Here is a 21,993-nt window from a genome sequence, read left to right on the forward strand (position 1 = left end):
GATAATATTTTCCAGAAGTAACGAGAAATAAGGTTTGACTGCCAACCAATTTTCTGCCTTAATTTTTGTAAGTGCAGCAATAGACTGTAGACTCTATACCGCACATCCTCCTATCAGCAGGCAGGGTCACAAAGTCGAGAAGCTCTTTGGCTGTGGCTTTGGCCCGGAGCAGTCCGACTCCCCGAGAATATTCCACAACTCATCATTGCCACGGCACGAGTACGAGTTACGGGGTGCAGAGGAGAGGAGTCTATGCCCCAGGAGCCACAGGGAGTCGGAACACCTCTGGCACGTGCTGCCGCATCCCGATTCCGTCCGCAATTTCTGGGCGGAACCCGGCAAAGGAACGGAATGGAACGGATCCCGGAGCAACCGAAAGCTGGCAACAAACAAAAAGTACAGCCACAACAACTGCAAAAAAAAAGGCGGAATACTCGTCGCAAAGAAGCATAAAAGAATGGGGCTCACAGAGGAAAAAACTATTTGAAGTCGGTATATCCGTTTAGGAAGCCAACAACTTCCCCCGGCCAACAATAACTAGTGGTAAACATACCTCCTTACCTCCTTTCTCCCCTTTCATACACACACACTCGAAGTCACAGAACACAAGTAGTTCCCCGTAGCTCCTTGTACTTTCCCGTACTACCGAGTAGTTCTCCGTAAGGAGTAAACTTGTTTCGAGGCCGTACGCACGGCTTTTTGCCTGCTTCCCAGGATTCGCCTTCAAAGGACCCTTCTCGAGGAGCTTTTCATAGACGTTAAGCCCTTGTGCACTTGTCGTAACCCCCCTTTTCCCTTCCCCCCTCCGAGACGAGCCTTAAGTTTTCATAACAAATAAGAAGGACTCGATTCCTTGAGTAGTCGAAAAGTTAAGCCCGCTCAAAGGCTGCCAGCCAGATAAAATGCAAAGCTCTTGAGCGTTTGAAACTTAATAAAAATCCACCAGTAGTTCGCGAGTTCAATGTCAGACTTTCGGGATCGGAGCGAAGCGGGCCACATAATTTCTTAACACATCGCGAAAAAAGGGCTCGGCACACAATAAATAATAAGGAGCTTTTTTTCCCTACGCTCTATAAACGAGAAAACTTGCTTTCGCATAATTTTTTAAGCAAAGTTTCGCAGCTAAAGGCGAATCCTTTTGGCTAGTGCATCGAAAAAACTGCTCTTTTCATTTTCTTATGCCAAGATTTTTGATTAAAATATTCATGCATGGCGAAATCTCCATTCAAGGTGCTCTAAAAAGTTTTCGCTTTTAATTAATCCCCGTTTAAGTGGAAACTTTCGTAGGGGCATTGTTGGGGCCAATTTACAATATGGTCTACCCATTTATTTGTTTTGATTTATGTGGACTATCTGGAAAAGGGATCATCAGCACGTTCCTGGATTTTCCTTGGTATTTCGGAAGGGGTTTCCTAACATTCTAACATTTATTTCATTGTCGAATGCGCGCTGGCAGCTGAATTCAAAGCATTTCGCACCACATATTCCTTTTGACACCCACTTTAATATTTATGGCCATGGACGTAGCCGGAATCCCCCGGTTTCCGCAAATAGCAGTTTCTTCCCATGGTCTCTGCACTGTTTTGTTTCAAGCAATTTAACAGCTTTTGGGTAAAATAACAAGCCCGCCAACCGACGGACACCCAACACAACACACAACACACATCACAACAAACAAACTCCGCACACTCAAAATAAAATTAACCCTAAAGTCAAGGAAATCGCCCTACTTTTGTCTTCAAGACAAGCTCGCCCTAAATTTTAGGGTCAAATTTTTCTATATTTTTGATTTTTTTTGACGTCATATTTCTAAATTTTAGGGTAATTTTACTAAATTTAAGGGCAAAAATTTCTAAAAAGTAGGAAATTTTCCTAAAAAATAGAAATTAAAAACAAAACAAAAAAACATGTTCAATCATGATTTTTTTTGTATATACGTTTATATTATGTACTCCTCCCTATATACATATGCAGGCGTTGTGTGTCTTGTATATTGTGAATGTTAAAGGTTATGTATTTATTATTATGTATTTGCGCTTGGATTTCTTATCTAACCAAAGCCAAATGTTGCTGTAAATGTGGACTACGGGACTGCGGAAGATTGGGAATGTAGAAATTATGATTAGTTAATATTTTATCTTCATGAAAAAAACTTACATTTTTACTTGTCCGTCGGTGAGAATCGAACCCGGGTCTCCCGCGCGAAGAGCGAACGGCCTACATACTGGGCCATTGTAGCACTTAAATTTGCTGTGGCAAACCGAGCATTGTATGTAAAGGGTCAAGCGGAGAATATATTTGAAAACTAATTGCATAATTTTGACCATTCGCGTTTTACTTATTTACATACATATATACTTATGTATATATTTATGCTATCGCAATTTATATTTTGTGTAGTATATAGTAAATAGCTAAATATAAACCAAATTAATTTCGGTTTACCGCTTGCCATCAATAAAAAAAAGGAATAAAAAAAAGAGTCAAAAAACAAATTTTAAAAAAACTTAAAAAAAAAATAAAAAAAAACAAAAAAAAAGTAAAAATAGTTTGCTCTGGGACTCGAACCAGGGTCGATTCGATTTCTAACCAAGCGCTTTAACCGTCTGCGCTACGAGTACAGCCGCCCGGGAGCTGACAAGTTCTGGCATTGAACATTTTGGTGTGCCAGAGCATGTGAAAACAACTATTTCTATTTTTTAGAAAAACTTTCTAATTTTTAGAAAATGTTTCTATTATTTAGGGTTAGCTTAATTTTAGGGTTAGGGCACTCATTTTTAGAAAAAGTGTTGCCAAAATATTTTATTAGTTTCGTTTGCCTTTCTATTTTTCAGAAAATTATTTCTAATTTTAAGGGCATTTTTCTAGATTTTAGGGTGATTTTAGTTCATGGTAACCATTTTCTACATTTAAGAAATACTTCCTGGATTTAAGGAAAACTTTCTTGACTTAAGAAAAATTTCCTTAGATTTAGAAATAACTTTCTTGTATTTAGAAAAAAGAAATTTTAATGGCGATTTTCTAAAATTTAGTGTTAAATTTATTTTGAGTGCACATTCCCTGAACGGGCAGCAAAAAGTCAGGCCCAACAATGCGCCACTAGAATCCCCGGACCATCCTCGGGATCGGAATCGGGATCCCCATTCCCTGTTCCCAGCCCCAAGCAACTAGAGGGGAGCTGCAGATGCAGGGGTAGGGAAAGAGGTCCTGGAACCAGGACTCACGACCCGGAGACAGAAGGGGGAGCTGCATATTTTTGCAACACAAAATAAACCGCAACAGCCAGCAATTTGCGTCGGTTGTTAGTTTGGAGAGTTGCTTAAAATTTACATGGACAGCGCGCACACATGACTAGACAGCCGATCTATGGGCTATATAGACTACAAGAGAATAGGGAGGGGGATGCGGATGCGAATGCGGATGGGGCTGCGGATATGCATATGCATGTGTGTGGCCAAAACAGGACAGTGCTGCGCCATAACTGAATAAAGTCCATTTTTAAACAATTACCTTTAGAAGTGCTTTTATGGCAGCGGAAGTAGCTGGAGTAGCTGAGGTAAACCCACCGCAAAACATTCTCGCCGAAAAGAAAAGAGGAAAATATTGAGTCCCCCGAGGATACATGTTAAAGATTCTCTTGGGATCCCTGCGATTAACAACCATTAAAGCGACTGGGCTGGATTTACATTCCACCTGGATCTGTCCCATCCCGCAATCAATCAAATCCAATCTAGGCACACATTCCGTCACACACTGGAGCAATCAGGACCAGACCTTTGACTTCGGCCTTCCCATCCAGATGCTCACTTCGTGCACTGGAGAAAAGAAAAAATAACTGGGTTAGGTGCATAAATTAAAACAAAGGGTACTAAATATGTGTTCATCTTTCAAATTAAACCCTAAAAAACAGAAAATTTTCTATAGTATTCTTATGAAAAATGGTAAGGGGCTGTCCATATATTATGTAAGGGGTGAGGGAGTCAATCAAGTAATTACTCCTGTGGGAAAAAATTTATTTTAATGAAAAATGTTTTACATGGGGACGAGGCTCTCAAAAATTGAAGAAAATGTGATTACGTGATATATAGACAGTCCCTAAAGAGATTAAATATTTATTTTCAAGCATATATCAAAATATATAAAAATTTAATTTTGAAAATATATATTATATAATTTAAAAAATTACCTAAGTGATTAAAATAGTTGATAAAAACAAGAAAAAACAGTTTTTTCATTATTCAGCTGTCTTTTGGGTTATAATATTAAAATATTGGCAAAAAGAAAACTATTTTTTTCCCGTGTTAGCTTTGCCCGCAAATCAAGCCCAAGTTTTTGTGTTGCAAGGCAAACTTCCCTTCCTTCCGTCGCATCAGAAGTCGAGTTTGTGAGTGGGCCACCACGGCGGATACGTGATGTGGCTCTGCAATAACAGGGAACTATAATAATTGTGACCGAAGGACAAAACGAGTTGTGTGAGTGGGAAGTGCTGGCTTTTATTTGTTGAGTGCTTTTCAAGGTTGTCGCCTCGCTTAGAGGATCCCAGACAGCGCTTTCCACTTATGTAGGTGGCCGAAAAAAAACCAAACAAAGTGCAGCACACAAAACCCAAGAGTTGCATGCAATAACCAGTTGCAAAATGAGAAACATTAAACGGAAAATACGTTGTGATGCCCCAAAGCGACGTTACGCATGCGTATCACAACAGCCACGCCCCCGAGTGGCATGCCCGCCCCCCGCATCAGCCATCAGCCATCAGTTTGTAGCGAAAACACTCCACCGACTTGAATTATGAAATGTGAAAATTGTGTTAAATAAGTAAACAGAGGATGCGTTTGTGCAACACCATGGCTGCTGAAAAATAGACACTCCCAAGTCACGTAGCCACGAACTGAATTTCATATTTCATGGCAGCCCAGCCGCCCAACCGCCCATCCGAGTGGAAAAAAAACCCATTTAGGCACCCCCAAAGCCCCACCCCTTTTTGGCCATCCATGCAGCAGTTGCAATATTTGATCTAAAATATGTATGCCTGGGCGGAAATTGTTTTTGTGTTAAATGGCGGAAGCGACGGCATTGTAATTAAAATTTGCTTAAAACTTAATGGCAAGTATTTAATGTACAGCTGGGCTTCTCGGGAATGCGGAATATCCAAGGATAGGATAGCTTCTGTAATTAAAGTTGAGGTGGAAGCCCAATGAAATTGCTGCCCTGGGTGGTCGCCGATTGCGGATAATTATATATTTCATTACCTTTGATCTGGAAAGGGGGGAGAAAAAAGAAATGGGCATCCTGGTACGCATTCAGCGTATGCTATGAATTTTCCCGGCAACTCCAGTTGCATGCAAAAATATTCTCCCCAATGGCCACCAGTTTTCCACCCCTTCAGCTGCCCCGTTTTGCGTATGTGTATGTGGACTATATGCATGCCTCAAATAGTTGCACCACACATTAAATTTCCGGGTCGGGCGTCCGTTCTTTAAATGCCGAAGGAAATGCAATAAACGCCAACTAAAAGCCACGCCAAAAAATTACAAAAATTACGGCTGGCGATGGCAAAGCAAAACGGGGCGGAGTGAAAATGGTGGGGTGAAAATTCCATGGCAAAGAAAAATGCCGAAAATGAAATGACGCTAAAAGTATCGCAATAAAAACGCATTAAAATGCCTCGCCAGGGAGTAAATAATTTTGTTGCTCCAATCGCAGACATCGATGGCTTTTTGTAGTTTACAGGGTAAAAAAAAATTATTTCTAAGGGGATTTTAAAAAGAAGTACAATAAATTCTTAGAAAACACTTAACAAGGTGTCTAAAAGTATGCAACAATGTAATAAATAAATCAATTATTTTTCGTAGCATGCTTTAAAATAAATCTTATCTCGATATTTCCTGAAATACAGTTCTTTTTAATCAACATTCTTATTTTCTAGATTTTTTTCTCTGTGAATCGTAGTTGAATATATTGAAATACAGTCGATGCTGAACAATTAGGCGCCGATTCGAAGGGGCTATAGTCTGTAGTCTGGGAATAATATTTTTATGGCCAGTGGCGCGCATAAATCCCGGACAGCCGGCTTGTAATTCAAAATGGACAGAGGAACGTGCAGCTCGAACTTAGTAACTCCCTGGATAGCTGGATGGCTGAATAGCGACTGGGTCCATAATTTATCGTCCTGCTTGATTTGAGTGCATAAATTCCCTGCCAAACGCCTTGGCCTCGAATCCCATCGAATCTGCTCCTCAAAAGCTGCTCAATGAGCCGAAGATGCAGAACATTTTGTAAGGCGATGCGCTTTTAATGTGTTTATTGACTTTGCCCGGGAAATGGGTTGGATAAATGGACGGGTTTTGAGGTGGTGTTGATGCGATGGGCTGACTGGGGCTGGAAAAGCTGAGGGATTAGGCCAATCAATCAAATCCTATCGAGTTAATTAAACAAGATGCTGCCGAAGGAGCCGAGTATTTGGGTCAACTGCTTGCACTTTGTGCTCCTGCGTTGCCTTGTGCATATTTATTGCAGGAAAAATCGAAATAAATTCAAGGTACGTTTGAATGACAAGGTGAAGTGTGCTTGTCGATTATAAGTGTTAATATATACGTATATGTGCTCTGTAATCCTCCTACCCGAACTGTAATTGCATATGAGACATGAAATTTCACTTAGATTGGCATGCAACTAATCTCCTTTTCCAGGATGTGGCCGAGTATGCATAGTATATTTAACCGTATTTTGTGAATTGTTTCGAAGGACGCAGCAGTCCAGTGAAGAGAAGCTCTTTCACTCGGACAACTATACAAAATAAAAACAATAATGCAATAACACTCTATTGAATATGTGGGTGCATTAAAAATGCAGCTGAAACTTAATTAAATTTCCCAACTCGGTGAGGGGCCAGAACACGTACAATCAGAGCCATCCGGCCACATAAACTTCAATTACAAATTACAGAAAATGCAAACAAAGACAAGTGAATAGCCAGTTTGAATAATTCCCATGCACAATGGAAGATTGCTTTTCATAGAATAAAATTCTTTAAGAAATATTTTTGCAAGAGAAACCTACCAAACCCTTTTTGATTATTACAAAGAATTGTATGGCAAAAAGCAAAAGGTATATTAATATTTAAAGTTAATAAATCTGTACATCTTAAGTTGCGTAGATTAAAAGTAGATTGATTTAATTTTACATTAATCAAAATAAATATTTTAAATTTGTTTTTTTTTTTAAATTACTAATATAAAAAAGGGCAAATAGAAATAATGACTTTTATAAGTTAAATAAAGTTTATATTTCTCTTAGAAAACTTAGCAGTAGGCCTTTAAAAATAAAAATCAAAAACTTTTATCATTTTGTTTGGTGCCTGTTTTTGGACTCTGTCAGCTAGTTATTCAAATAAATTTTTTCCAATCACATAATATTCGATCAACTAAAATTTTATTCAATATTACTAAAGGACGACAACCCTGTTCCACAACTGACATGAATCGCCGGTAAACATTTTAACGCCCGATCTGATTGAGTATTCGATCTGATTGCTGCCCGAAAAATCGAAATTGTTCGCTTTTGATGTTTCGCTTCTACAAGCTGTACTCGTTGTACATGAACAACATGACCAGCGGGCTGACGAGGCCGCGGGAGTGGTGCCTGTGCGAGAAGCTGCCCCGGGCGGTGCTCCACATTCCGGTGAATCGTCATCTGCTCTGCGAGGTGTGCGGATTGGCCAGACGTCCCCAGGCGGGACTCGCTTCCTCCAGCGACGAGGATGCAGATGTCCAGAGGAATCTCCCGGAGCAACGTCACGCGGAGGAGCCCAAAAAGGGACAGGTTTCCCGGGTGAAGGTGGCCATAAGGGCCAAGAAACCCAAGGACAAGCGGTGTTGCCGCACGAGCTGTGTTAAATGTGGTGGCCTAGCCAGAGCTGAAGCTGGTCAAGAAGGTACTGGTACTGGTGGACCCGAAGAGGTGAAGAGCAAGGTGTATGCAGGCCGTCACGGCTTGTACTCGAAACCAAGGGGGATGCCCCGTCGTCAGCAGGAGCCCACGGCCCCGCCCCCTTCGTCGCCTTCGCCACCATCATCGCCAAGGGCAGCACCTCCTCCACCAACACCACCACCTCCACCTCCATTATCGGGGTCACCACCTAGCCTAGTGGCCATGGCCCATGACGTTTTCAGCCGGACAAACCACCTGAGCCAGAACTATAGCCACCTATTTGTCAGCAACTTTATTCCCCTGCAGAGTCCCATTACAGATACCTTTGGAGGAGCCATTTCCAAGAGGAATCCTCCGCCACGCAGCCACAGGAGTCGTCCGTTGCCACCGCTCTCCAAGATTCTGACCAACAACCAAAAGGAGCTAGACAACAGGGAGAAGGGCGGTGGTTTGGGGCGAACCAAGTCCAGGGATTCACTGGATATCGCCAACGAGCTGGCCAGTCAGTTCTGCCCCTTTGAGCGGTACGAAGGTCCTTCGGAGGACGCTCTCGTCGAGAACAGTGCTCGCCAGCTACTCCATCGACCCAAGTCACTGTTCATTGAACCACGCCAGGATTTGCCCAACAATCGCATCGAGTCCTTGAGTCGTTCGAATGAGGGAAATGAAAATCTATCTGGGATCTTCTTCATGACGAAATCAGTACGCGAAAATTTAATCAAGACAATCAATCAAATCGGATTCGATTGCAGTACTTCGAGTAACAAGAGTTCCTCCACCAACTTAAATTACCATTCGCCAATTCACCAGCAAACCGTCCAAGAAACTCTGGCGGAAAAATACGAACGTCTACAGGCTGAAAGATCCTCCATCATGACTTCTATTATGGATCAACTTTTCAGTTTACAAGCCGAAAGCTCCGAGGAGGACAAAGTAGAAAAGACTCCCGAAATGGATGAACTTGACCTGACTATAAACAACCTGTCGCCTGAGGATCCCGAAACAGGTTCTTTGCTAAGTGATGTATCAACTGAACAGACTGTAATTTCCTCAAATAAAACAAAGCCCTATCAAGATTACACCAAACTCTTCTCAAAAACACTGAGCAATTCTAGCTGGGAACGGGAATTCATTAAAGTAGAGGACTCTTCACCAAACACAACAGAAAAGGAATCCCAATCAATATCTTTAAAGTGTGGTCGCTGCGGAAACGTTAAGCAAAACTCAGAGCAGGATCTTAAAAAAAATATAGGGGCTAGTAGAATTCCCAGAAAGTTGGATCAAGTCAACATAAATAAAAGGAAAGTGGCAGAGGTGAAAGTGGCGAAAGGAGGTTTTACAAAGCAAAAGAATCGAGAAAAAATCCCAAATGATAACAGCATGAAAAAGCTAAGAATATGTCACGCATCACAGCCTTGTAAAATACATCAATGTGTTACAAATTTACACAACATTTTTCAAAGTGAAAAGAATATAATGGAAGGGAAGACAGGTCCCGTAATAAATGTGCGACCACGAAATAACACTTCCAAAAAACAAGAGGAATACTTAAAAAAGAAGGATATTAGACCCAAGGATGCGAATTTGATCAGGACGAGAATACCGGTAAATAGTTTTGGAGTGTGTAGATACAAAGAACCTTCCACCAATTGGGGTGTGGTGAAAACCTTTGAGATAATATCCCATATGTGCCGAGAGATCCCCAAGCTTCAGGTTGCTACCTTTGCAAGAGACTTAATGAATACCGGTAAAGTTATTTTCAGCTATATCAAGGAAAGTTTGGTTACTGATCAACCCACCATGTCTCTCTATGAATTTCGCCTGCCTGACATAAATCCCAACGAACTGCAATCTTATCGAAATCAGGGTAAAAATACAGATAATGATAGTAGGAGCAAAACACCAATAACCCATTTAGCAACTCCCAGGATATCAAGTCCATCTGTAAGGCAACGTAAAAAACACAGAAAACCTTGTATACCCGTTTGGCCAGCCCATCCAATGAAATACCGAAGTCGAAAGATTCATTATGAAGAACTTGAATTATCGTTTAAAACGCAAAATACTGAAGGTCTTAATAACAATTTGCTACATCAAAATAACAAAGTAATTCGAAAGGAGAAAATATGTACCAGTATTTATGAAGCTCAGAACTTTTCACAGGAAGATTTTTTGTTTGACACAAGTCCGGAGAAAGACACCAAGTCGAAGCCAATTAAATTAATAATTGCCAATTTGAATGATAACAAATCTTCCCAGTCAGATGTTTTCGAATCTCAATCCGAACACGTGAAATGGGATACTAAAGATAATGATTTAGACAGTTCAAGAAAGGAACAAAATGAGAAGAGGGAATCTGAATTCGAGACTAAAACCAGGAAGAACAATTCCTTAGATTTTAATATTATGCCAAAAGAACAGAAAGATATACCACAAGATCGTTCAAATCAGGAAAAGCCCTTAAAATCATATAGTTCTTCGAAATTGAGCTATGATATTAGGAGACAAATAGACAAATCGATGCAACTGAAGCTCAAAAAAATGATGAGTAAACCAATTAAACTGCTTAATTCGGCGGAAGCTGGGTCAGTTGTAAAATTTCTGGAACCTTTTACAAACAGATTGGGAGTTTCCGAAGAAAATAATCAAAACGCTTCACAAATAAGTTTAAAACAAAATTCGGAAATGGAAAGAAATCGTATTCATAAAGATTCAGAAGAGTATGGAGTTTTGAGCCACGCTTCAGAAACTTTGAAAGAGTTTCGTAATGCCAAAAATTCGGTTGTTAGTGAAGATAGCATTGACTTTATACCAAGTACTTCAAATTACATTTTAAGTACTCCAAGGCTAGGAGAGACCTTTCCAAAAAGACAAAATCCTCATTCCGAAAAGAAAGATCTATCCCAAAAGCCCCTTCGCCTTATAACCAACATGTCCTCATCAAGTGACTACGAGTCAAAATGCCTTCATATGGGGTGTAGGTCTGAAAATGACTCTGATGCTGCATCGGAACCAATTATGACTTATAGAACTACTGAATATGAAGGACTGCCTCCTCTAAACTGGCAAGTAATCTCCATGGGATCAGCTAGACTAAAAGAATCCATTGAGGATTTATCAGAATCAGAAGAAGAATATGTCTGTCCTGTTTACAAGTGCGGAAATCTATTAAAATCGAAAACATTTGCTTCCCATTTCGAGCAATTTCATCGCCATAAAACTGCAACAAATGCATTACCTCAAGAGTATTGCCATCGAATAGTGGAGGGATTACCAAAGCAGTTCTTCTTTGATGGCGATCTTCTCACCAAAGGAAACTCTTTTGTGTCTCTTCTTTTGTACAGCAGTTTAAAGAAGGAGTCGTAAGTTACTAGCATTATCCTTCACAGTTTTCTCATAGATAATCCACAAAAAGTCCTCTTAGATCATTTCCACTTCGAGAATATCCACTGGCCTTGTTAGCTGCTCCACAAAAGGTAAATAATAAGCATCCTACTGGCATTTTCTTCTGGCTAGTGGGTTATCCCCTGGGCGCAAAGCTTGTCGCCAAGCTCACAGTCTACGATCCTTTAGAACAAGTTGGAAGAAGTAGGATTATAAAGCCACGAGATTTATCCCGGGAACAAGACCCTCGAAGGTTCCATTCCAATTGTAGGGATCATCTGCTTATTACAGTTCCGTATAAAAAGCAAAGAAGGTTTCAAATAAGTGTGGTGATTGATGAAAAGTCCGAGTAATTGTTTATAATACGTAATAAAATCTGAAAATTAGCTGTAAGCAAGAAACGGTTATCATTTTATGGTAAAAAACAGTGCCACCTCGAAAGAAAGTTCAAAGACACCTCGTAAGTTGTATATTTTTTAATAAAACGTTCGAGCAAGAACTAAAAAACGCTCAAATATCTCTCACATCAGATCAGAATTGCCTAGCTTTATTTATATAATAGTTAATTGCGTGTTACACTACTAATTTCTTTAAGTTGTTAGTTCGCTTTAATTACATGTAGAGTAAATATTTATGCACATAAAGACATATGCGCTCACATCTACGTACTCGCTATGATTATTATCAATTGCAATCGTTTCTTGCACTCGCCCAGTGCTCCACTGTATACATTTACAAACGTAGGATTAGAAATAAGTAATATTTAGTTTGTTAAACGGCTTGAGAAATAACGCGGAAAAACAATATCCAACTGCAGCCTGGAATTTTCAAATTCCATGGTTCAACTTAATATTGCAATTAGGAAATTTTGTGTTTCATATCTGCACGCCTCTTTCCAAATATATATTGAGTGGAAAACTTCAAACTTAAATTCAACTTAAAGCGGATTAGGAAAACATCGATCAAAAACTACGACATCGACATCGTATTCTTTTGAGGGACAATAATTCGCTGTACTTGGAATCGTGTATGTGCTGATGTACTTGATGTGTGATTCTTGTTCTATTTCTTATCAATTAGCTAGATGTGGATCATTAAATATTAATATATATTGTGGTTTCTTCATCTTAGTTGCCAGCAACGTTTTGCACTTCACTCGAACTGATTATCTCGTAATCTTTACTCGAGCTCTCCGAATCCGAACCCGAGTTGCGTGGCGTTCTGAAAACAAGAAGAGTTTGAAATTACTAAAAATCAATGTGAATTCATCAAAAATAAGTGAGGGACAATCGAAAAATGTTTAATCAAATGTATGGGATGCAAAACTTACTCTGCGAAAACGTACGATTTTAATTTATTATTTACATCGTAACCAATTTGAACATCACCTGTGGAATACCTCGCATTTCACCAGTAACAAATTCACCATGGGCCATGAAATTGAGTAATCTAAGAACCATCTACCAATAAAATGAGCCTCCACAGATCACGAAACAAATGTATTTACAAGTGACATGCTCCGCAAACGAAAACGAAAATTGTTATGAACGCAAACGAAAAATAGGATTAATGCATTTTAATCATACAATATTATTTATTAAGGAACAAACGAGATTTTACAATTAAAAGCTAGAGTTAATTGTTGCTTGGTATGCAAAAACATAACTTACAAGCCGACGGAAAAAAAAAACAAATCATAAATACAAATTCGAGCAATAAAGCGGGAATCCTCGTCATTACTGAGCGGATCCTTCTTACCCATCTTTGGAATCCTTGGGCTGCGTCTGCGGCTCCTCTTCCTCCACATCGTCCTCTTCGTACTCATCGGCTCCCACCTTGCGGCGCTTGCGGATCTCCATGTCGGTGTCGTGTTCCTTGATGAGCTCGATTTTCTCTGGCTCGAGTGTGGAGACCTCGGCGTCTACATCGCCATCACCATCGCCATCGGCATCCACAGCTGTGTCCTCGGCATCGCTGTCCTTCTCCTTCTTCTTGTCCTTGGATTTCGATTTCTTGTCGGTCTTGGCGGACGAGTTATTTGCGTCACTGTTATAGTTGCTCTGTTTAGATAGTAAAATGGAATTAGTAAGCTAACAAAAAGGGGGAAATCATTCCGAATCAAACCTCATAAAGCGGCCAGAAGGAGGCGAAGAAGCCCACATCCTCGGTCAGATTGGGGAAGATCCAGAAGTGCAGCTTTCCGCCGGTCAGTCCCCACACGATGATGAACACGATCAATCGCACAATGGTCAGGGCCAGGATGAAAACCAGGAAGCCGGCTGCCGCAACGGACAGATAGTAGACACCCTTGCGCAGCAGTGGAGGCCACAGGGGGAACAGGCAGATGCCCACGGCGCCCAGGAGCAGGATGAAGCCGAAGATCCAGTAGTGCAGTGGAATGGGATCGTAGATCCACACGTAGGCCTCGGAGCCGTCCACGAAGATCTGCTCGGGATGCATGTCCAATCGGATCTTGCGCTTCTTCTTCTCCTTTTTCTCCTTCTCCTTTTCGTTCCCAGAGACACCTCCGTCGCCCTGGCCATTATCACCCTCGGGATCCGTGTCCTTCTTGTCGTCCTTCGACTTTTCCTTTTCCTTCTCCTTGTCCGCCTTCTTATCGCCACCGGACTTGCCCCTGATCTCCTCCAGCGTGACGGGCACCTTCTTGGCGCGATGGAAGAACTTGTGCTCCAGCATCACGTCCAGAAACTCGATCACCTGCTCCCGGGTGGTAAAGAGCGGGCTGCTGCCCTCGGCGAACTGGGATTTCATCAGGGCATCGATCGCCTTGCTGGAGGTGAAGTACTCGACGATGTGGCTCAGGAACTTGGTCTTCTTCGTCTTGACGTTCTTCTTCAGCCACTTGGCCACGTTCTTCTCGTCCTTCGACGGTTTGTCCACCTTCTGGGCACCCGGTTCGGTGTATTCCTAAGGGGAGAGTAGGAAAAAAGTCGGTTATTTGGATGAGAAACTCACTTTCACGATCGATTGGTTCGACGGGCGGGAGGGGGAAGCTACAGGCGAATATAGGCCACGACACCAATTTCGTATTCGTCACCCTCAATCCGTTCAGATGACTATATTCTACGTGGGATTATTTCTAAATACCGTGCCATCGTCGAAGATTTCCTGCTCCTCCTCGAAATAATCCTCCTCGCCGCTCATTTTGCGTGGTAAATTCTTATTATTCAAACTTAATAAATTAATAAACAGACAAAAACCAATCGGAATGGGAATCGGTAGTAGTTTTTCTTGGTCGTGACGTGTTGCACTCGCTCCGAGAGTCTAGAAAGTATTGAATCTTGACTCTGGTCAAACGAGCTGCCGATCACCACAACAAACAGACACACGCTTACAGCGGTACATAGATATGACCAGGGGCGGATTTGGAAGGCATCTTGGGGGGTTTACATTTTTTTAATTTTGAATAGTAATATTTTTTAATAATACAAGAATTTTTAAAATATTTTTGAAATTTCTGTGGTGGTCAGGATCCATAACCCCCCTGGACACCCGCCCCTGTCGCGTACTCAAACTTTCCCCAACAACAACAACCAGAGCAGCTGATAAGTGGGCCTGCACCTGACATGTGTGGGTAATGAGAGAGAGAGGGAGAGAGAGTAAGATCGGCTTACAAGACGGGCTTACAGGGTTGCCAGACCAGGAAAAGCTTACAAGCTCTCAGCTGTTCAATTTGTGGACACAGGTTAATTGACTGAAAAGTATGAGTATGTAAACCCGAAAATCCAGGCCCAGCTAAATACGCAGTCAAGACATTTTCCACAACACACACATCTAATTATAGACCATTGCAGGCGGGGGGTGTTTTACGGGGTTGTCCAGGGGAGAACACAACCAGCATTGAACTTGCCCCACACAAATCATCGTGCATATGAATGGCCCGTCTGATCTTGTATATCAGCATTTCCCGTTTTGGGTTTCTTTTTTTTTCTGCGAACTCACGTTTTTTTCTCGTTTTCTATCAAAACAAAAAACAAACACTTTCGGCATGCCAATTGGACTGTGGCACCCACACACGCTCACCCCTAATAAAGGCTGTTTAATTGAAAACGGGCTGCACTTACATCCTTGCGGCGACGGGTTCGCTTCTTTTCCGACATATCTGCTCAGGTGCGACGAACTGCTGACTCGAAATTGATTGTTTCAGTAATTTTGATAATAATTCTGCCACACACGCACCACATAAACATCCACCGTGGAGATGGCCAAAAATCGATGTTTACGCGATACTATCGATGATTTTTAGCCACTCTGTAAATGCGATGATTTCCTGTCAAAAATGCACTAACGCCAAAACCTCAAAAGAACTTGTCATTTTTGAACTCCTTTTTACCAGTTCTTTTTCAAAGTGGAGATTTAACGATCATTAGTTCTTTTTAATAATTTGAGGGTAATTAATTAACTAATTGCTTACTTTTGTCTTGAATTTATATTGATAACTGTAACTAGAAGCATAAGAATATCCTATCTTTCTATTATTATACTCTGTACATTACTTTGAAATGGTTCAACCTTTAAAAAGAGGTTATAAGTTCGAACTCCATATGTGACAAAGTCCAGAAGTCGATTATTTTGGGCAATTTAAAAAGCTTCTTCACACTTGCCACTATCCTAATTCATTCAATAAACTACCTTTTATAAAAATCAGCAATTTCCGTACTCTTTTGCTATTCTGATTGATCATTATCCAATTACATATTAAATTCACTTGCATGTCGTTTCAGATACATTTACTGATTTATTTAAGACAAGTAAATATAATTCAAAAATAGTTTGATTGCAGTCACACTAATTACATTCTATCTCCAGATACATTAGAATTACTTGCTATATCGAGCAAATTCTCAGATTTCAATGCAAACTCAAACAATTTCATTTCCTTACATCCTCTATTAAAATTATCTTTTTATTAATCTTTGTTTTACAACAAAATACAGACTAAATAATAAGTAAAATATATTATTTATTATATATTCTTATTATTATTATTAATAATGACCCTCGCCAATGGGTCGATCAAAGTTTACGCTATTTTGTTTGCATCCGGTTGTTGTAGTTTTGTTTTTTTGTGTCGGTTGTGGTGTGTTCTGTTCCGTTTTCCGTTTCAGTTTGTGTCACGTTTGTTGTTTCAGGATGGAAAACTATAACTAAACCAATCCGTCGTTACCGCCACGCCAAATATTTTTGCAATTTACTCTGTATGATCGATTAGCTTACTCTTTATTCTTAGAAGAAATGTGTAAAATGTATACATGAAAATATAAGATTGGAGTAAATGCACTAAAAAGGGGGAGGTCGGGTCGATACATTTTTGGGGGTCCATGCTCCTACATTCGGGGTTGTGTTTCACAAGTATGCTTTGTACATTTTATTCGGATGCAGTATTCTATACATTTACAATTTATGTATGATATTTTGGAGGAAACACCTTACATACATCAAATCGGAAACACGGCGCCCTGCCCTTTTCTCCCTCCTCTCTGGGATTGCGTTTCACCCGTGAAAGAATACAATAAAACACTCTAAAGACGTATAATGCACATTCCTTAAAGTGATCCCGGAAGGGATCGGGTAGACCTCATATTATTGAGGTCGGCAATTAAACGCTTCGTATGCGGGGAGATGGGGAAAGATACGAAAGGTAAGGATGACGCTGCAAACAAGTATTCCTTGCCATCGAACGTCTCTGTCAGTTTGGGTTGATTGGTGGGTGGGTAAGTGGGTAAGTGAGGGTTATGCGTTTCTGTTGTGTTCTTGTGTTTTTTGTCAGTGTTGGTACTGTTCTGTTCTGTTCGGTGTACGCTTTAAACTAAATGATAAAATATAGTTTAAACGTTAGTCGTGTTAACTAATTGTTAAAATCTGGATCTTACGAATACGGCGCTCGAATCGTGTTCACTGTAGCCCAAGCGCTTGGTGTGCTTGAACACCTCGTTGGTGATGCTCGTGACGGGCATGGACTGGTCCAGGTTCTCCGCCATGTTGAGCACCAAACGCAAGTCGCGTTGCATGTGGCTCAAAGGCTGTTGTGGATTGAAATCGCCCTTGGCCATTTCTGAAAGATAACAAGATACAAAAACATTTTAAAAAAATGTTTAACAATTTTTAAGCTTAAAAAATATTGTACAATAACTTGTCCTTAAAATATCTCTTAGAAATTCCATTTAATTTAACCTTACCTTTGCCTTTAGCTAGCAGCATTGGTGATTTCATCGAAGTCAAATCGAAAATGTCTATGATGTCGTTCAAAGAAATTGAAAAACGATCAGCTGCAAGGAAAATATATAAAATATTAAATAATATAATTGTAAACATCATCCAACTAGCAAACTTACCAAGTGCTAACGCCTCAGCTAATCCGACCAGACTCACTCCCAAAATAGTTTGCAAAATTAGGTTTACTTTACAGGCATTCCCGATATCTGCTAGATGTGAACAAAGGACAAATTTAATAAATTGCTCTGCTGCAAACATCATTGTACTAGGCTGTACTTACTCCCCAAGAAGAACGTGTTCTTTGCGATGGTCTTGAAGCAAGAGTGGCACTCCTCGAACACCGAACGATCTCCGCCAGCGAGGATGATGAGCATGCCATCGGCCGCCTCCTGGCGCGAGCCGTGAATTTGTGCCTCCAGATAGCGACCGTTGCACTGCTTGATTCCCTCACCAATATCCAACGAGGTGTCCGGATCAATGGTAGACATTTCCACGTAGGCCTTGTTGTTCAAGTCCTTCAACTGCAGAACGCCACAGTTGCCAAAAACGAGCTGCACGTGAATAAAGGGAGCATATTAATTAGGGGAGTTGAATGAGAGTTTCATATATTTTTTTTCTAGCCTTTCAGATATTCCATATATTATTTCCCAATTCATTTATATTCTAATTTATTTTAAATTTATACAGCACAAAACAAAGTCGCTTTGAAAAGAGAACCTTTTTGATCCACGTTTAGAGAAAAAAAGGGAAAACGTGTGAAAAAAAAATGTTTAATGCTGAGTGAATTTAAATTTATTCTAGGAATAAAGATATTTGATTGTGTAGTTTACTTAATGGTTTGTTATGTGCTTGGGAAATTTATTCGTTTTATTTTGACGGATTGCAATAAATTTTCATAGATTAATATATTTAAATGTATAATTAATTCATTTGTGTTTCAACAATCGGACTATTTGTATGGCTGATTTTTAAAATTGTTGATAATCCTCCTCTTTTTTACTTTCTAATAAATAGTTATTCTAAATTCAATGCGCTTTAAAAAATATGTATTTATAATTTGAGATCAAAGTAATACCTTAACTACTGGTAATTTTTAATTGGAATAAAAAATATCATAAAAAATAAATTTCTAGTTCTTATTGAATTATATGCCCCAAAATAAATATATGTATTTAAGACTTACATCCTTGGCGCCTTTGGGATCCGACACACAGCAAAAGATAACGTCGGCTGCCTCCACCACATCCATGGGAGTGTCTTTGACCTCGGCACCGGCCTCCGCAAAGGGTTGGCACTAAAAAAAAAAGAATATCATGAGATTTAAGTTTAAATTCACTAAATAAGACACCCACCTTGTCAATGGTGCGGTTCCAAACCACCACCTTGTGGCCCGTGTATATCAAATCCTTGACAATGGTCGATCCCATCATGCCGAGACCCAGGAAACCGAAGGTCTGCTCGGAGGGCACAATCTCGCGATCGGCCAGCGTGTTGGAGCGCGAGCTCATGTCGATGACTTGTGTCTCTGGTCGCGTGACCACCGGACGGTCGAGCAGAGCAATTGCATTCGGGGCCCGCTTGGCAGCCAGTGAGGCCAGAAGTGCATCAGTTTCGACCCGACGTCTGGCCGTGGGCGTGGAGCTGGCAGCATCCGCATCCTGCGCTGCCTCCCCGGAAGCAGCCCTCCTACCGCGCTTGGCATTCGATGTCCCACTGGGCGTCTGTTGGGCGGAGGTCCGCCGCTTCTGTGCTGATTTCGTCGCCGATCCCTTGGCCGACTTGACCGACGCGGCGGCCACGGATTTGGCCTTCGGCGTCCGCTTGCCCCCCGCCTTTGTTGCGGTCGCCGGCGTCGTCGCTGGTGATGCCGAGGAATCCGCATTGACCTCCCCATCCAGGCCCTCGCCCTCATCGGGGCTGCCCACCACATGGGCCACCACTCCATTGTTGCCATCGGCAGCTGCCTCGTCTCCCGCATTCTCCTCGCTGTCCAGACCATCGCGGATCTTGTCGAAGTCGGCCTCGGTGGCATGGTTGGGCTCCCCACACGATTTGTTCACCTGTGCGTCCACCTCGGCGGGGTCGTCAATGTACTTTTCAATGTCCGTCATGGCGTGCCGGAAAGCAGCAGGCTTGCTCACCTTGGCCAGCTCATCCTTCCAGGGCCCCTCGAAGGGCTTGATGTTGTTCTCCTCAATCCAGGCACTATTAAATGTTACACATGTTATTTATTTTCAGTTGTGATCCTGTTTTTTACTTACAAGTTTCTAGATCCAAAGAAGAACACGCATTTGGTATTCGCCCTGCGCTGCTGGCTAAGCAGATCAAGAGGTGGATCGACAATCTAGGGGGAGTAATGGTAATTAGAAACTACTATACTAAAGCTTCAGATTTTGACCGAATTTAAAGTTCATTTTTTAAATTTGAAATAATGTATCCTAATTTGGATTCCAAGTTTTGGATCTCAAGATAAATAGTATTGAAAAGGATAATACGATTTTCAAGATATTATTTTATTTCTTAAATTAAGAAATCAAAAAACTAATTTTTAACCGAATACGATTTTTTTTCAATTCTTCAAATATTTAAATTTAGATCCAAATGTTGTGTACATTCCTAAAAAAAATATTTTACAGAACAATAACCAATTGGAATATCAAAAGATTCACAATAATCATGCTAGTTTTGAGGTATACAAACCTAAATTCAAGAGAAACCTTTACAAACGTTAGTAATATCCGCTTTGACAAAACTTTCCTAATAAGTTCATAAAATTTTTAGCCACAAAATTATTAAAAAGAGTGCTAATTATTATGTATACAAAAAACTGGTTTTTAGCTTCAAAAATGATTAAAAACCTAAGATAATTCACCAAAACAAAACACATTTTCTAAGCAAAATTTTAAAATATAACAAAATGTTCATTAAATCAGATAATCACCGATCTGAAGATCACTACCCTTAAAAATAATATCACACACGATTAACACTGGAAATGCCTAAACTACGATTTATCTCGATAAGAAGCTGCCTTTTAACAAAGATTTTAGATAAGAACTCTTTAAAAAGTGAACTTTTCCATGGAGAGTGATAACTTGATCAGAAGATATCCTTGGCAACGCCTGTTCGCGTCACTCCCCCTCCTCCGCCGCCCACACATGCTGGCTGTACACGATCGAAAAGCTATAGTTCGTGGCCCCCGATAGCGGGGTCTCCAAAAACCAAAAAAAAAAAAATACAGACAATTTCCAGGCCGCCGGCAGCAACAACAACAGGGCAAAAGCAAAGTGTGCAAGTGCGTGGCTGTGAGCAGCGCGGCGGCGTCTCTGCCGGCAGCGTTGAATCGAAAAGTACAGTCGAAAACAAACACAACAACATGGGCTGGCAGAGGAGGCGGCAGCGACGCGACGTCGACGCGGCGTAAACATTCCGATCGCCGATTGCTATTGCTTACCATTCCCGGCCACGGAGTGAAGCCCTTCATTTTGGCCCTGGAATAGAGGAGAAAATGCTATTAGGAAACTCTGTTTTTGGGGACGGGGAAAAATCATATTGGCCGCGGTGGGAAAAAAAGAAGAAAAAAGGGCGCGCGCGCGAAAAAAGCGCCAACGCAGTGACGTCGACGTCGCCCCGCGGACTTTACACATGTAACTCCAGAAATGCTCCAATTCCGGGTAATCTCCATGGACAAATGCCCTGCGTTGCGGTCGAAAAGCAGCGCTAATTGCCTTTTTTATGCACACTTCACTGCTCTTTTTTGGAGCGCCAACCGTGCGCGATTGAGGTTATGTGTTTGCTTTGGTTTTCCACTCTTTCTCGGGGCTCCTTGGAGCTCCGGAGGCCACCGAGATCTCGGCGGATCCCTCGTCCTGCGGCTAGTGTGCTTACCATATCAGATCCTTGGGTTTGTAAATAAATTTCTCCGCCGTATCGCCGCCCGACAGCGACAGTTTTTTGTTCTTCGACATTATGTTGTCCAGGCGTATGTTGAACTTGGTTATTTTGCTGGCTTGGGCGGACGGAGCACAGGAACTAGTATATGTACTCGAGGAAGTACAATAAGCACAAGTCTCGGCGTCTGGGTTCGTTGAATTTCGGAGATTTTTGCTAGCTGGCCACCCGTATTTTCCTTTTTTTCGCTTTGTGTGTGATGCGCTGCCGAACCGATAGTATTTGCTCGGGGAATACGATAGCTGGCGGCGCCATTTTGGCTGGCTATCGGCTAGTGTTGCGAAGCGGCGGCATTGTCACGTCACACAAACGGGCTGCCAACCTGGCTAGAATTTAATTTCAATACGAATCTAGTTCTTATTTGCAATAAGGGTTAATCATTAGTTTAAAATTATAATACAAATATAAATTAGTTTATTTAGGTTTCTATTTTATTTCTTTTTGTAAAGAAACCTAGAGCAAGATAATATGAAAAATGAACTAGTTCCTTTA

General features: G+C 41.1%; 3 protein-coding genes across 7 annotated transcripts; 1 reads left to right on the top strand and 2 right to left on the bottom strand.

The window, feature by feature from the left end:
• Nucleotides 1-7,376: 7,376 nt before the first annotated feature.
• Nucleotides 7,377-11,714, top strand: LOC108063145 (putative leucine-rich repeat-containing protein DDB_G0290503). 2 transcript variants are annotated; one of them, XM_070219706.1, is made up of 2 exons: nt 7,377-11,291; nt 11,354-11,714. In XM_070219706.1, the coding sequence occupies exons 1-2, from the start codon at nt 7,564-7,566 to the stop codon at nt 11,664-11,666; spliced, it is 4,041 nt and encodes a 1,346-aa protein (XP_070075807.1). In that variant the 5' UTR covers nt 7,377-7,563; the 3' UTR covers nt 11,667-11,714. The 2 variants fall into 2 exon arrangements, with proteins under 2 accessions (XP_070075807.1, XP_070075800.1); XM_070219699.1 differs by having other exon boundaries at nt 7,378-11,291; nt 11,345-11,714.
• A 60-nt stretch (nt 11,715-11,774) lies between these two features.
• Trp1 (translocation protein 1) lies at nt 11,775-15,555 on the bottom strand. 3 transcript variants are annotated; one of them, XM_017150270.3, is made up of 4 exons: nt 15,399-15,555; nt 13,438-14,241; nt 13,072-13,373; nt 11,775-12,534 (listed from the first exon to the last, which is right to left on the bottom strand). In XM_017150270.3, exons 1-4 carry the CDS (start codon nt 15,432-15,434, stop codon nt 12,441-12,443), a joined length of 1,236 nt encoding a protein of 411 aa, XP_017005759.2. In that variant the 5' UTR covers nt 15,435-15,555; the 3' UTR covers nt 11,775-12,440. The 3 variants fall into 3 exon arrangements, with proteins under 3 accessions (XP_017005759.2, XP_017005758.2, XP_044250805.1); XM_017150269.3 differs by lacking the exon at nt 15,399-15,555 and adding an exon at nt 14,422-14,603; XM_044394870.2 differs by lacking the exon at nt 11,775-12,534 and having other exon boundaries at nt 12,884-13,373.
• A 666-nt stretch (nt 15,556-16,221) lies between these two features.
• Nucleotides 16,222-21,736, bottom strand: Ndf (Nucleosome-destabilizing factor). Of its 2 annotated transcripts, none has more exons than XM_017150262.3 (9): nt 21,439-21,736; nt 21,005-21,041; nt 19,812-19,894; nt 18,903-19,755; nt 18,734-18,844; nt 17,831-18,101; nt 17,670-17,759; nt 17,514-17,603; nt 16,222-17,389 (listed from the first exon to the last, which is right to left on the bottom strand). In XM_017150262.3, exons 1-9 carry the CDS (start codon nt 21,516-21,518, stop codon nt 17,190-17,192), a joined length of 1,815 nt encoding a protein of 604 aa, XP_017005751.2. In that variant the 5' UTR covers nt 21,519-21,736; the 3' UTR covers nt 16,222-17,189. The 2 variants fall into 2 exon arrangements, with proteins under 2 accessions (XP_017005751.2, XP_017005752.2); XM_017150263.3 differs by having other exon boundaries at nt 17,670-17,756; nt 21,439-21,735.
• Between the last annotated feature and the right edge of the window lie 257 nt (nt 21,737-21,993).

Source organism: Drosophila takahashii, chromosome 2L (genome assembly GCF_030179915.1).
Source record: "Drosophila takahashii strain IR98-3 E-12201 chromosome 2L, DtakHiC1v2, whole genome shotgun sequence".
Lineage (NCBI taxonomy): Eukaryota > Metazoa > Arthropoda > Insecta > Diptera > Drosophilidae > Drosophila > Drosophila takahashii.